The following is a 12512-nucleotide window of genomic DNA, read 5'->3' on the forward strand; positions in this document are numbered from 1 at the left end:
GGAGTATAAATACCCCCCCCCCCTCTCAGGAGCTCCTCAACATCCTCTCCAGCGTGCTTCACCTCGGCAACGTGCAGTACGGCGAGGAGGACGGCACCGCCTGCATCACCTCGGACACGCAGATCAAATACCTGGCCCGGGTAACTACACAACTAGTTACCCATTAGTCACTACCCAACTAGTTACCCATTAGTCACTACCCAACTAGTTACCCATTAGTCACTACCCAACTAGTTACCCATTAGTCACTACCCAACTAGTTACCCATGAGTCACTACGCAACTAGTTACCCATTAGTCACTACCCAACTAGTTACCCATTAGTAACTACACAACTAGTTACCCGTTAGTCACTACCCAACTAGTTACCCATTAGTAACTACACAACTAGTTACCCATTAGTCACTACCCAACTAGTTACCCATTAGTCACTACCCAACTAGTTACCCATTAGTCACTACACAACTAGTTACCCATTAGTCACTACGCAACTAGTTACCCATTAGTCACTACACAACTAGTTAGCCATTAGTCACTACCCAACTAGTTACCCATTAGTCACTACCCAACTAGTTACCCATTAGTCACTACCCAACTAGTTAACCATTAGTAACTACACAATTAGTTACCCATTAGTCACTACCCAACTAGTTACCCATTAGTCACTACACAACTAGTTACCCATGAGTAACTACACAACTAGTTACCCATTAGTCAATACCCAACTAGTTACCCATTAGTCACTACCCAACTAGTTACCCATTAGTCACTACGCAACTAGTTACCCATTAGTCACTACCCAACTAGTTACCCATTAGTAACTACACAACTAGTTACCCATTAGTCACTACCCAACTAGTTACCCATTAGTAACTACCCAACTAGTTACCCATTTGTCACTACCCAACTAGTTACCCATTAGTCACTACCCAACTAGTTACCCATTAGTCACTACCCAACTAGTTACCCATTAGTCACTACCCAACTAGTTACCCATTAGTCACTACCCAACTAGTTACCCATTAGTCACTACCCAACTAGTTACCCATTATTAACTACCCAACTAGTTACCCATTAGTCACTACCCAACTAGTTAGCCATTATTAACTACCCAACTAGTTACCCATTATTAACTACCCAACTAGTTACCCATTAGTCACTACCCAACTAGTTACCCATTAGTCACTACCCAACTAGTTACCCATTAGTCACTACCCAACTAGTTACCCATTATTAACTACCCAACTAGTTACCCATTAGTCACTACCCAACTAGTTACCCATCAGTAACTACCCAACTAGTTACCCATGAGTTACTATTCAACTAGTTACCCATTACTGACCATTCAACTAGTTATCATCATCACTTGTTGTTGTTGTTGTTGTAATGCTGTTGTGCCTCCTCAGTTGTTAGGAGTGAACGGGACGGTGCTGACGGAGGCGCTCACACACAAGAAGATCATCGCCAAGGGAGAAGAGGTGTGTGTGTGTGTGTGTGTGTCTGTGAGTGTGTGTGTGTCTCTGTGTGTGTGTGTGTGTGTGTCTGTGAGTGTGTCTGTGTGTGTATCTGTGTATGTACAAAGCTTTTCCTGTCTGTGTAACATCTGGTTTGGTGTAATTATACCGTAAGTGTCCCTGTGTTATTGTGTGTGTGTGTCTGTGTGTGTGTGTGTGTCTTCAGCTGATGAGCCCTCTGAACTTGGAGCAGGCGTCATCAGCTCGCGATGCTCTGTCCAAGGCCGTGTACGGACGCACCTTCACCTGGCTGGTGAACAAGATCAACTCCTCTCTCACAGACACGGTACACACACACACACACACACACACACACACAGGCACACACACACACACACAGGCACACAGTCTCCCCTTCATTCTGATGCAGCACAGCGCCACCTGGTGGACGTTCACCACGAGGGGAACACAGGTCAACATTGATGATTAAGAAATAGAATGTTATATTAAATATATAAAAATAGAAACATATGACGTTTTTTTTAACAAAGACTATAATTTGCACAAATAATAATATTTATTATTATAAGTTTTCTCATAGAATGTGAGTCACAATAATAAAATATAAATAAAGTAAAAGTAAAAAAAAATCTCTTATCTGCTCATCAAAGAGTTATGTATTTTCCCATGCACATGTAATTAAATCTTAAATCCTGATATATATCTATATTTATTTGTGTACATACATATATACATATATATATAAATATAAAGTGTTTCCAACAGGACGACTCCTCTAAGCACTACTCCGTCATCGGCCTGCTGGACATCTACGGCTTTGAGGTCTTCCAGCACAACAGGTTCAGTTTATTATTGTTCAACACTTTAACATTTAACTCATCAAATAATATTAATTTACTGTGTTTTCTATTTAGATGTTTTATTATAATGCTATATATAGAACATATTTTTGATTATTTTAATTTAAATCTTTGTTCTTTGCATCTTAATCTTCTTTACTTGAATAATGTTATTATTATAATATTTTTTATTATTACAATATCATTATTATTATAGTGATTTTTATAGTTATTGTTATTATTATTAGAACAATTATTATTATACTCCGTTTAAAACTTTTACATTTAACTGCTATGTTTTAAAATCTGTTTAATTATTTAAATAAAAATCTTGATCTTCTTTACTTATATCATTTTTTAATTCTAATAATAATTCTTATTACTACAATATCATTTTTATTAGAACAAATTTGTATTTTATTTTATATTATTATAACAATTATAACTATTGTTTGATTAAAACAAATTAAATTAAATCTTTGCATCATTACTTGAATGAATATAACAATAAAAACAATAATTATAAATAATATAATATGAAAATAATAAAAATAATCATAATCATAATCATAAATAATCATCATGAATAATAATATTCATAAATAATAATAATACTTTTAATGTATTTGTTACATTTAGTTTTACGATGTTTCTTACACACAGTGATACAAATGGCTCATTAATAAGCTGATAAATAAATCAGCTGTTACCCTGAACCCAGGTATTGGTACCGGGGGCTGAGGAGATTGCCGGTGCGACTCCAGGAGCGTTGACTGAACCTTTTGCTTGTGCCTGCAGCTTCGAGCAGTTCTGCATCAACTACTGCAACGAGAAGCTGCAGCAGCTGTTCATCGAGCTCACGCTCAAGTCCGAGCAGGAGGAGTACGAGGCCGAGGGCATCACGGTCAGTCGTCCCAGGTTACCGCCCCCAGTTACCCCTGGAGTCAGTTAGTGAGCAGGAGGAGTACGAGGCCGAGGGCATCACGGTCAGTCGCCCCGGGTTACCGCCCCCAGTTACCCCTGGAGTCAGTTAGTGAGCAGGAGGCCTCGTAGAGTTACCCCCGCAGTTACCTCCTAGAGTCCTGCCCTGTGGCCCTGGGATTTAATGTGTGTCTCTTCCGGTTACTCGTATGTTGACTCTCTTGTTTACTCTGTTGTTTACTCTCATGTTTAGAAGAAGCTCTCATGAGTTCTGGTGGCTCGTATTGACTCAGATTAAAGTCTCTCGGTTTGTTGTCAATCGGGTTAAATCCATTCAGTCGGATGAGAGCGTCTTGTGTTACACAATGGGGCTGTGTGTGTGTGTCTCTGTGTGTGTGTCTCTGTGTGTGTGTGTGTGTGTGTGTGCACAGTGGGTGAGAATTCCTGGCATTCTGCAGATTGACTTCAATCCGTTTACATAACTCGGTCGTCGTTGTGTGTGTGTGTCATTGTGTGAGTGTGTGTGTCATTGTGTGTTTGTTGGTGTTTCAGAGTTCAGACGTGGAGACGCAGGTCTGCTCTTTATAACGTTGTTGTTGTTGTTGTTGTTTTCTTTGCAGTGGGAGCCGGTGCAGTACTTCAACAACAAGATCATCTGTGACCTGGTGGAGGAGAAGTTCAAAGGCATCATCTCCATCCTGGTGAGGAAACGCTCGACATGGGAAAGGTCCAATATATATTAAATATATTTAAAGTCTTATTGCAATAATATACATATATATATATAAATAAATAAATGTATTACTATATATATATTTATTTTATTTATATTTATATAAATATATATTGTTACATATATATTTTATTTATATATATATTTTATATATTCTAAATTATATATATTTATTGTACACATTTTTCTAGACATTGTTTTTATTTATATAAATATATATTGTTACATATATATTTTATTTATATATATATTTTATATATTCTAAATGTATATATATTTATTGTACACATTTTTCTATATTGTTTTTATACATATATATTGTTACATATATATTCTATTTATATATATATATTGTATATATATTCTTTTACATATATATTTTATTTATATATTTATACATATTTTAAAAATACATCTCGCAATAAATTCTGAATGAAATGATTGTAGTTCTTCACACAGTCTGAATTGCATAACTCTTGACCGTTGCCCCCCCCCCCCCCCCCAGGATGAGGAGTGCCTCCGCCCCGGAGACGCCAGCGACCTCACCTTCCTGGAGAAGCTGGCGGACACCGTGGGAGGACACGCCCACTTCGTCACGTCAGTTCCATCCCCGACTGGTGAAGGTGTGTTCAGGCCGTTGGCTGGTGGACCCACGCTCACTGTGTGTGTCTGTGTGTGTGTGTGTGTCTGTGTGTGTGTGTGTGTGTGTGTGTGTTCCCTGCAGGCACAAGCTGGCTGATGCAAAGACCCGGAAGGTGATGAGACGCGAAGAATTCAGACTGCTGCACTACGCCGGAGAGGTCAACTACAACGTCAACGGTGTGTGTGTGTGTCATTCTGTGTGTGTGTTTCATTCTGTCTGTGTGTGTGTTTCATTCTGTGTGTGTGTTTCATTCTGTCTGTGTGTGTGTTTCATTCTGTGTGTGTTTCATTCTGTCTGTGTGTGTGTTTCATTCTGTGTGTGTGTTTCATTCTGTCTGTGTGTGTGTGTCATTCTGTGTGTGTGTTTCATTCTGTGTGTGTGTGTGTTTCATTCTGTGTGTGTGTGTGTTTCATTCTGTGTGTGTGTGTGTGTTTCATTCTATCTGTGTGTGTGTGTGTGTGTTTCATTCTGTGTGTGTATGTGTTTCATTCTGTGTGTGTGTATGTGTTTCATTCTGTGTGTGTGTGTGTTTCATTCTGTGTGTGTGTGTGTTTCATTCTATCTGTGTGTGTGTGTTTCATTCTGTGTGTGTGTGTGTGTGTGTCATTCATTCTGTGTGTGTGTGTGTGTTTCATTATGTGTGTGTGTGTGCGTTTCATTCTGTGTGTGTGTGTGTGTGTTTCATTCTGGGTGTGTGTGTATGTTTCATTCAGTGTGTGTGTGTGTGTGTGTGTGTGTTTCATTCTGTGTGTGTGTGTGTGTTTCATTCTGGGTGTGTGTGTTTCATTCTGGGTGTGTGTGTGTGTGTGTATTACTGTTGATGAGACATGATATTGTCTTTCTGTAAATTGATAAGTTAAGTTAATGTTGTATTTATTTAGTTTTTATGAAACAAATAAGACAAGGAAATATTTTTCTAATTTAAAAAGAAAATCCCCTCCAAAAATAATAATAAGACCATTTATAAATAATACCATATTTATATATATACAGTATAGTTATTTCCTAATTTGTTTAATTTTACAATTCATTTATTTTCAGGAATTTTATTTATTTATTTAAATAAAGCTAAATCCAATTCAAAAGTTCCCGCATATATAAAAAATTGTAAAAGCCAACCAGCAATCCTGAGAGGCTTTTAATTAAATAAATAAATAGATAATAACAATGATAATAATTGTAATAATAGTAATAATAATAATACTAGTAATAGTAATAATAATAATAGTAATAATAATAATAATCCTTCCATCTTCTCAGGTTTTCTGGACAAGAACAATGACCTCCTCTTCAGGAACTTGAAAGAGGCGAGTCCCAAAAAATAAAATAAGAAATGAAGGAAGTGTGTATCACTGCGGCTGTGTGTTAAAACTGTGTGTGTGTGTGTGTGTCTGCAGGTTATGTGCATGTCGGAGAACAAGATCCTGAATCAGTGTTTCGACCGAGAGGAGCTGAGCGACAAGAAACGCCCAGAAACGGTGAGGTGTGTGTGTGTCTGTGTGTGTGTGTGTGTCTGTGTGTTTCTGTGTGTCTGTGTGTGTGCATCCCAACATACTTTCCCACAGCACAAACAAACAGCGGTGTGTTGTCCGGTGGGCGGTGGGGATTCTCTGCAGCCTCCCTCTCTCTCAGGAATGACCTTCACACACACGCACACACACCCACCCACACACACACACACACACACACACACACACACACACACTCACACAGGGTGCTGTCACAGGCCGGTGGGTTCCCAGTGTCTCCACACTGGTCCCAGTGTTCAGTCTCTGCTGGTCTCTCCTCCGTTCTCCATCTCTGGATCCTCGTAGCTTCTCCTCCTCTTCGCTTCCCGTCCTCCGTCCTTCACCTCCGTGCTTCACCTCTGTCTCTCCCTCTAACCCTCCTCTTCCTCCTCTTCCTCCCCCTCTCCGTGTCGCCCCCCCAGGCGGCCACCCAGTTCAAAGCCAGCCTGGCGAAGCTGATGGAGATCCTGATGTCCAAGGAGCCGTCGTACATCCGCTGCATGAAGCCCAACGACTCCAAGCAAGCAGGTACATCTCCTTCAGTTCATGAGTGTTATAGAAATAAAGATATACGTTTATTAATATTATAGAAATGAACTGAGTTTATCAGAAAGTTAAAGAATATAAAGAAATACATACAATGGGGAAAAAAATAATACTAATGCAAAAAAACATTACAATTAATTAAATGTAATGATTTAAGACTCTTAACTGCGGTGAACCGCGAGAGGCTCAATGTGGCGTTCAAAGCCCATCAAAATAACTCGGATAATTCAGACCCCGAGAAATCAGTTTTTCTAAATCGAGTGATTTTTATTTATTTTTTAATAAACATTATTTTATCCTCATAGAAGACTGTGATGATGATGACATTATATTTAAATAAACTCGTGTGTGGGGAAGGACTTTTTATTAAGATTAAAGTTGTAAAATAATAGTTTAAAGTGGTTAATTTACATGAAAAGAAATCACAGAATTTAGAGAAAATTGTCTCCTTATTGCTAAATTGCCAATTATTGATTGAATAACAAAATTAACAAAATTTACCCATTTGATCTCTTTCTAATTTAAAATATATATATTTAAAATGTCCCTAAAACGCTGTTGTAAAAGACAATTATTATTATTGTGTTTTTTTTATTTTTTACACAACCAGTTGAATCTGAACAACTTTCAACGTCTTTTCTTTGTCTTTTTTAAAAGTGTTTTTATTATTATTTATTTTTTAAATCAAGCTTTTAAGTCTAAACGACGGCATCAAACTGGTTCATACCGGTTCTGTGATCTGGTATAAACCAGTATGAACCGGTTCCTCCGCCCCGGGTCACCCGTGTGTCCGTGTGTCCTCAGGCCGCTTCGACGAGGTCCTGATCCGCCACCAGGTGAAGTACCTGGGCCTCATGGAGAACCTCCGGGTGAGAAGGGCCGGCTTCGCCTACAGGAGGCGCTACGAGGTCTTCCTCCAGAGGTACTCCTCACCGCCGTGACGAAGGAGGGATGAAGAAGAGGGGTCGCGACCTCTCGAGGGTTCACCTGTGCTTCTGTTCCAGGTACAAGTCCCTGTGTCCGGCCACGTGGCCCAACTGGCCCGGCAAGCTGTCCGACGGCGTCGCCACGCTGGTCAAGCACCTGGGCTACAAGCCGGAGGAGTACAAGATGGGCAGGTGGGGGGCTTCATCCTGGTCCTGGTCCGGTCTCAGTGTGGTCCTGGTCCTGGTCCGGTCTCAGTGTGGTCCTGGTCCTCTAGAGACCTCAGTGTAGTCCTGGTCCTCTGAATCAGGACTGAGACCAGCTGCAGTAAAATGAAAGGTTTTCAAAAGGGACACTACCACTTTAGTCCACAGGGGGCACCAGAACCAACACTACCACTTTAGTCCACAGGGGGCACCAGAACCAACACTACCGCTTTAGTCCACAGGGGGCGCCAGAACCAACACTACCACTTTAGTCCACAGGGGGCGCCAGAACCAACACTACCGCTTTAGTCCACAGGGGGCAGCAGCACCAATGATTTAAACTCTTTCCTCTCCTTTAGGTCTAAGATCTTCATCCGCTTCCCAAAGACGTTGTTCGGCACCGAGGAGGCTCTGGAGACCCGGAAGCACAGTCTGGGTGAGAGCCGCCGACACCACCGACCTTCATCACCATCATCATCTTCATCTTCATCCTCATGAACATTAACCGGTTGTCTTCTGTCTTCAGCCACCAAGCTGCAGGCCGGATGGAGAGGCTACGGCCAGAAGACCCGGTACCAGAAGCTCAGGACCTCCGGTGAGGGAACCTCCTCCTCCTCTTCCTCCTCCTGCTCCTCCTCCTCCTCCTGTGTTCTCCGTGTTCTCACCCCTGGTTCTCCTCAGCCGTGGTGGTCCAGGCGTGGTGGAGAGGGATTCTGGCCCGGAGGAGAGCGCGGCGCCGCCGGCAAGCGGCCGACACGATCCGCCGGTACGACGCGTTCACTGTCTGATCATAAAGCCTGGAATCATGAACGCTGCATATGACTCCTCCTTCTCCTCTTCCTCCTCCTCCTCTTCCTCCTCCTCTTACTTTTCCTCTTCTTCTTCTTCTTCCTCCTCCTCCTCTCCCTCCTCCTCCTCAGGTTCATTAAAGGCTTCATCCACCGCCATGAGGAGCGTTGTCCAGAGAACGAGTTTTTCCTGGATTACGTTCGTTTCTCGTTCCTCATGAAGCTGAAGAGAAACCTGCCGAAGAACGTTCTGGACAAGAGCTGGAGCCCCCCCCCTGCTGCCCTCACGGAGGTACACACACACACACACACACACACAGAGAGACACATATACACACATATATACACACACACACACACACACATGTATGTATAGTAACCCCCCCCCCCCCAGGCGTCCGAGCTGCTCCGCTCTCTCTGTATGCAGAACATGGTCTGGAGCTACTGCAAGAAGATCTCACCGGAGTGGAAGCACCAGGTGAGTCCTGCCTCCTTGTGACGGCTTCCTGCTTCCTGCTCCCTGCTTCCTCCTTCCTTCTTCCTCCCTCCCCCCTCCCTCCTGCTCCTCCCTTCATGGTGTCTCCTCCCTGCTCCTCCCTTTACGGTGTCTCCTCCCTCCTGCTCCTCCCTTCACGGTGTCTCCTCCCTCCTGCTCCTCCCTTCACGGTGTCTCCTCCCATCTCCCTCCTGCTCCTCCCTTCATGGTGTCTCCTCCCTGCTCCTCCCTTTACGGTGTCTCCTGCTCCTCCCTTCACGGTGTCTCCTCCCTCCTGCTCCTCCCTTCACGGTGTCTCCTCCCATCTCCCTCCTGCTCCTCCCTTCACGGTGTCTCCTCCCATCTCCCTCCTGCTCCTCCCTTCACGGTGTCTCCTCCCTCCTGCTCCTCCCTTCACGGTGTCTCCTCCCATCTCCCTCCTGCTCCTCCCTTCACAGTGTCTCCTCCCTCCTGCTCCTCCCTTCACGGTGTCTCCTCCTCCCTCCTGCTCCTCCCTTCACGGTGTCTCCTCCTCCCTGCTCCTCCCTTCACGGTGTCTCCTCCTCTCTCCTCCCTCCTGCTCCTCCCTTCACGGTGTCTCCTCCCTCCTGCTCCTCCCTTCACGGTGTCTCCTCCCATCTCCCTCCTGCTCCTCCCTTCACGGTGTCTCCTCCCTCCTGCTCCTCCCTTCACGGTGTCTCCTCCTCACTCCTGCTCCTCCCTTCACGGTGTCTCCTCCCTCCTGCTCCTCCCTTCACGGTGTCTCCTCCCTCCTGCTCCTCCCTTCACGGTGTCTCCTCCCCCCTCACAGATGGAGCAGAAGATGATTGCCAGCGAGCTCTTCAGGGACAAGAAGGACAACTACCCTCAGAGCGTTTCCAAGTTGTTCGTCAGCACCCGGCTCAGTGAGACGCGTTCAATGACCCCCCGACGTCTCGCCGCTCTGCGCACGCCGGCGCTCACCACCGTCTCTCACCACCGTCTCTCTCTCTTTCCTTCAGATGGGGAGGACCTCAACCCCAAGGTGTTGCAGGCGCTGGGCAGCGAGAAGATGAAGGTGGGTGTGTCAAAAAAGAGGGGGGCGTGTCTTATGGGGGCGTGTCTGACCCGCCCCTTTCCTCCTGTTCCCAGTACGGCGTGCCGGTCACCAAGTACGACAGGAAGGGCTACAAGGCTCGGCCGCGCCAGCTGCTGCTCACCAGCGGGGGCGCCATCATCGTGGAGGAGGGCAAGCTCAAGCAGCGCATCGACTACGCCTCGCTGAAAGGTCAGAGGTCACCGGGGTCAGAGGTCACCGGGGGGTCACCTGGAACCAAGAGGGGAAGCAGAGGCCTCAGACTTCTAACGGTCCCTGAACCTCTTCTTCTTCTTCTTCCTCTTCTTCTTCTTCTTCTTCTTCTTCTTCCTCATCCCCCTCCTCCTCCTCATGATGTCATCTCTTCTCCTCCTCAGGTATCTCCGTCAGCTCCCTCAGCGACGGCCTGTTTGTTCTGCACGTGCTCAGTGAGGACAACAAGCAGAAGGTAAGGACCGAACCAACAGCTCACGGGGGGGGGGGGGGGGGGGGTCTTTGTTTGTTTGTTGACGCTGGTTTTCGATGGTTTCTCTTCTCAGGGAGACGTGGTGCTGCAGAGCGACCACATCATCGAGACCCTCACCAAGATCGCCATCTGCTCCGACAAGATCAGCAACATCAACATCAACCAGGGCAGGTGAGGAGGACCTGGTCCTCTAGAGACCTCAGTGTAGTCCTGGTCCTCTAGAGACCTCAGTGTAGTCCTGGTCCTCTAGAGACCTCAGTGTAGTCCTGGTCCTCTAGAGACCTCAGTGTAGTCCTGGTCCTCTAGAGACCTCAGTGTAGTCCTGGTCCTCTAGAGACCTCAGTGTAGTCCTGGTCCTCTAGAGACCTCAGTGTAGTCCTGGTCCTCTGTAGACCTCAGTGTAGTCCTGGTCCTCTAGAGACCTCAGTGTAGTCCTGGTCCTCTGTAGACCTCAGTGTAGTCCTGGTCCTCTAGAGACCTCAGTGTAGTCCTGGTCCTCTGTAGACCTCAGTGTAGTCCTGGTCCTCTAGAGACCTCAGTGTAGTCCTGGTCCTCTGTAGACCTCAGTGTAGTCCTGGTCCTCTAGAGACCTCAGTGTAGTCCTGGTCCTCTAGATACCTCAGTGTAGTCCTGGTCCTCTAGAGACCTCAGTGTAGTCCTGGTCCTCTATAGACCTCAGTGTAGTCCTGGTCCTCTAGAGACCTCAGTGTAGTCCTGGTCCTCTAGAGACCTCAGTGTAGTCCTGGTCCTCTAGAGACCTCAGTGTAGTCCTGGTCCTCTAGAGACCTCAGTGTAGTCCTGGTCCTCTAGAGACCTCAGTGTAGTCCTGGTCCTCTTGAGACCTCAGTGTAGTCCTGGTCCTCTAGAGACCTCAGTGTAGTCCTGGTCCTCTATAGACCTCAGTGTAGACCTGGTCCTCTATAGACCTCAGTGTAGTCCTGGTCCTCTATAGACCTCAGTGTAGTCCTGGTCCTCTAGAGACCTCAGTGTAGTCCTGGTCCTCTAGAGACCTCAGTGTAGTCCTGGTCCTCTAGAGACCTCAGTGTAGTCCTGGTCCTCTATAGACCTCAGTGTAGACCTGGTCCTCTATAGACCTCAGTGTAGACCTGGTCCTCTATAGACCTCAGTGTAGTCCTGGTCCTCTAGAGACCTCAGTGTAGTCCTGGTCCTCTAGAGACCTCAGTGTAGTCCTGGTCCTCTAGAGACCTCAGTGTAGTCCTGGTCCTCTATAGACCTCAGTGTAGTCCTGGTCCTCTAGAGACCTCAGTGTAGTCCTGGTCCTCTAGAGACCTCAGTGTAGTCCTGGTCCTCGATAGACCTCAGTGTAGTCCTGGTCCTCTATAGACCTCAGTGTAGTCCTGGTCCTCTAGAGACCTCAGTGTAGTCCTGGTCCTCTATAGACCTCAGTGTAGTCCTGGTCCTCTAGAGACCTCAGTGTAGTCCTGGTCCTCTGTAGACCTCAGTGTAGTCCTGGTCCTCTGTAGACCTCAGTGTAGTCCTGGTCCTCTATAGACCTCAGTGTAGTCCTGGTCCTCTAGAGACCTCCGTGTAGTCCTGGTCCTCTAGAAACCTCAGTGTAGTCCTGGTCCTCTAGAGACCTCAGTGTAGTCCTGGTCCTCTAGAGACCTCAGTGTAGTCCTGGTCCTCTATAGACCTCAGTGTAGTCCTGGTCCTCTATAGACCTCAGTGTAGTCCTGGTCCTCTATAGACCTCAGTGTGGTCCTGGTCCTCTAGAGACCTCAGTGTAGTCCTGGTCCTCTATAGACCTCAGTGTAGTCCTGGTCCTCTAGAGACCTCAGTGTAGTCCTGGTCCTCTAGAGACCTCAGTGTAGTCCTGGTCCTCTAGAGACCTCAGTGTAGTCCTGGTCCTCTAGAGACCTCAGTGTAGTCCTGGTCCTCTATAGACCTCAGTGT

The 12512-nt window shown here is 45.7% G+C and overlaps 1 protein-coding gene across 3 annotated transcripts in view; it reads left to right on the forward strand.

Annotated features, from left to right (window-relative positions):
- Positions 1 to 12512, forward strand: part of LOC130211239 (unconventional myosin-Ic-like) — a 44537-nt gene that overhangs the window by 29171 nt on the left and 2854 nt on the right. For all 3 annotated transcript variants that reach the window (XM_056441971.1, XM_056441972.1, XM_056441973.1), the window contains exons 8-30: positions 30 to 140; positions 1406 to 1477; positions 1680 to 1799; positions 2240 to 2313; positions 3112 to 3217; positions 3855 to 3935; positions 4473 to 4564; positions 4692 to 4786; positions 5871 to 5917; positions 6008 to 6088; positions 6541 to 6646; positions 7469 to 7586; positions 7669 to 7782; positions 8154 to 8230; positions 8321 to 8389; positions 8476 to 8560; positions 8715 to 8874; positions 8977 to 9060; positions 9869 to 9962; positions 10059 to 10114; positions 10189 to 10324; positions 10510 to 10580; positions 10672 to 10769. In XM_056441971.1, the coding sequence (XP_056297946.1) occupies positions 30 to 140; positions 1406 to 1477; positions 1680 to 1799; positions 2240 to 2313; positions 3112 to 3217; positions 3855 to 3935; positions 4473 to 4564; positions 4692 to 4786; positions 5871 to 5917; positions 6008 to 6088; positions 6541 to 6646; positions 7469 to 7586; positions 7669 to 7782; positions 8154 to 8230; positions 8321 to 8389; positions 8476 to 8560; positions 8715 to 8874; positions 8977 to 9060; positions 9869 to 9962; positions 10059 to 10114; positions 10189 to 10324; positions 10510 to 10580; positions 10672 to 10769 (2147 nt within the window). The remainder of the gene's footprint in view (positions 1 to 29; positions 141 to 1405; positions 1478 to 1679; positions 1800 to 2239; positions 2314 to 3111; positions 3218 to 3854; positions 3936 to 4472; positions 4565 to 4691; positions 4787 to 5870; positions 5918 to 6007; positions 6089 to 6540; positions 6647 to 7468; positions 7587 to 7668; positions 7783 to 8153; positions 8231 to 8320; positions 8390 to 8475; positions 8561 to 8714; positions 8875 to 8976; positions 9061 to 9868; positions 9963 to 10058; positions 10115 to 10188; positions 10325 to 10509; positions 10581 to 10671; positions 10770 to 12512) is intronic.

This window comes from Pseudoliparis swirei, chromosome 20, assembly GCF_029220125.1.
Source record: "Pseudoliparis swirei isolate HS2019 ecotype Mariana Trench chromosome 20, NWPU_hadal_v1, whole genome shotgun sequence".
In the NCBI taxonomy this organism is placed as follows: Eukaryota; Metazoa; Chordata; class Actinopteri; order Perciformes; family Liparidae; genus Pseudoliparis; species Pseudoliparis swirei.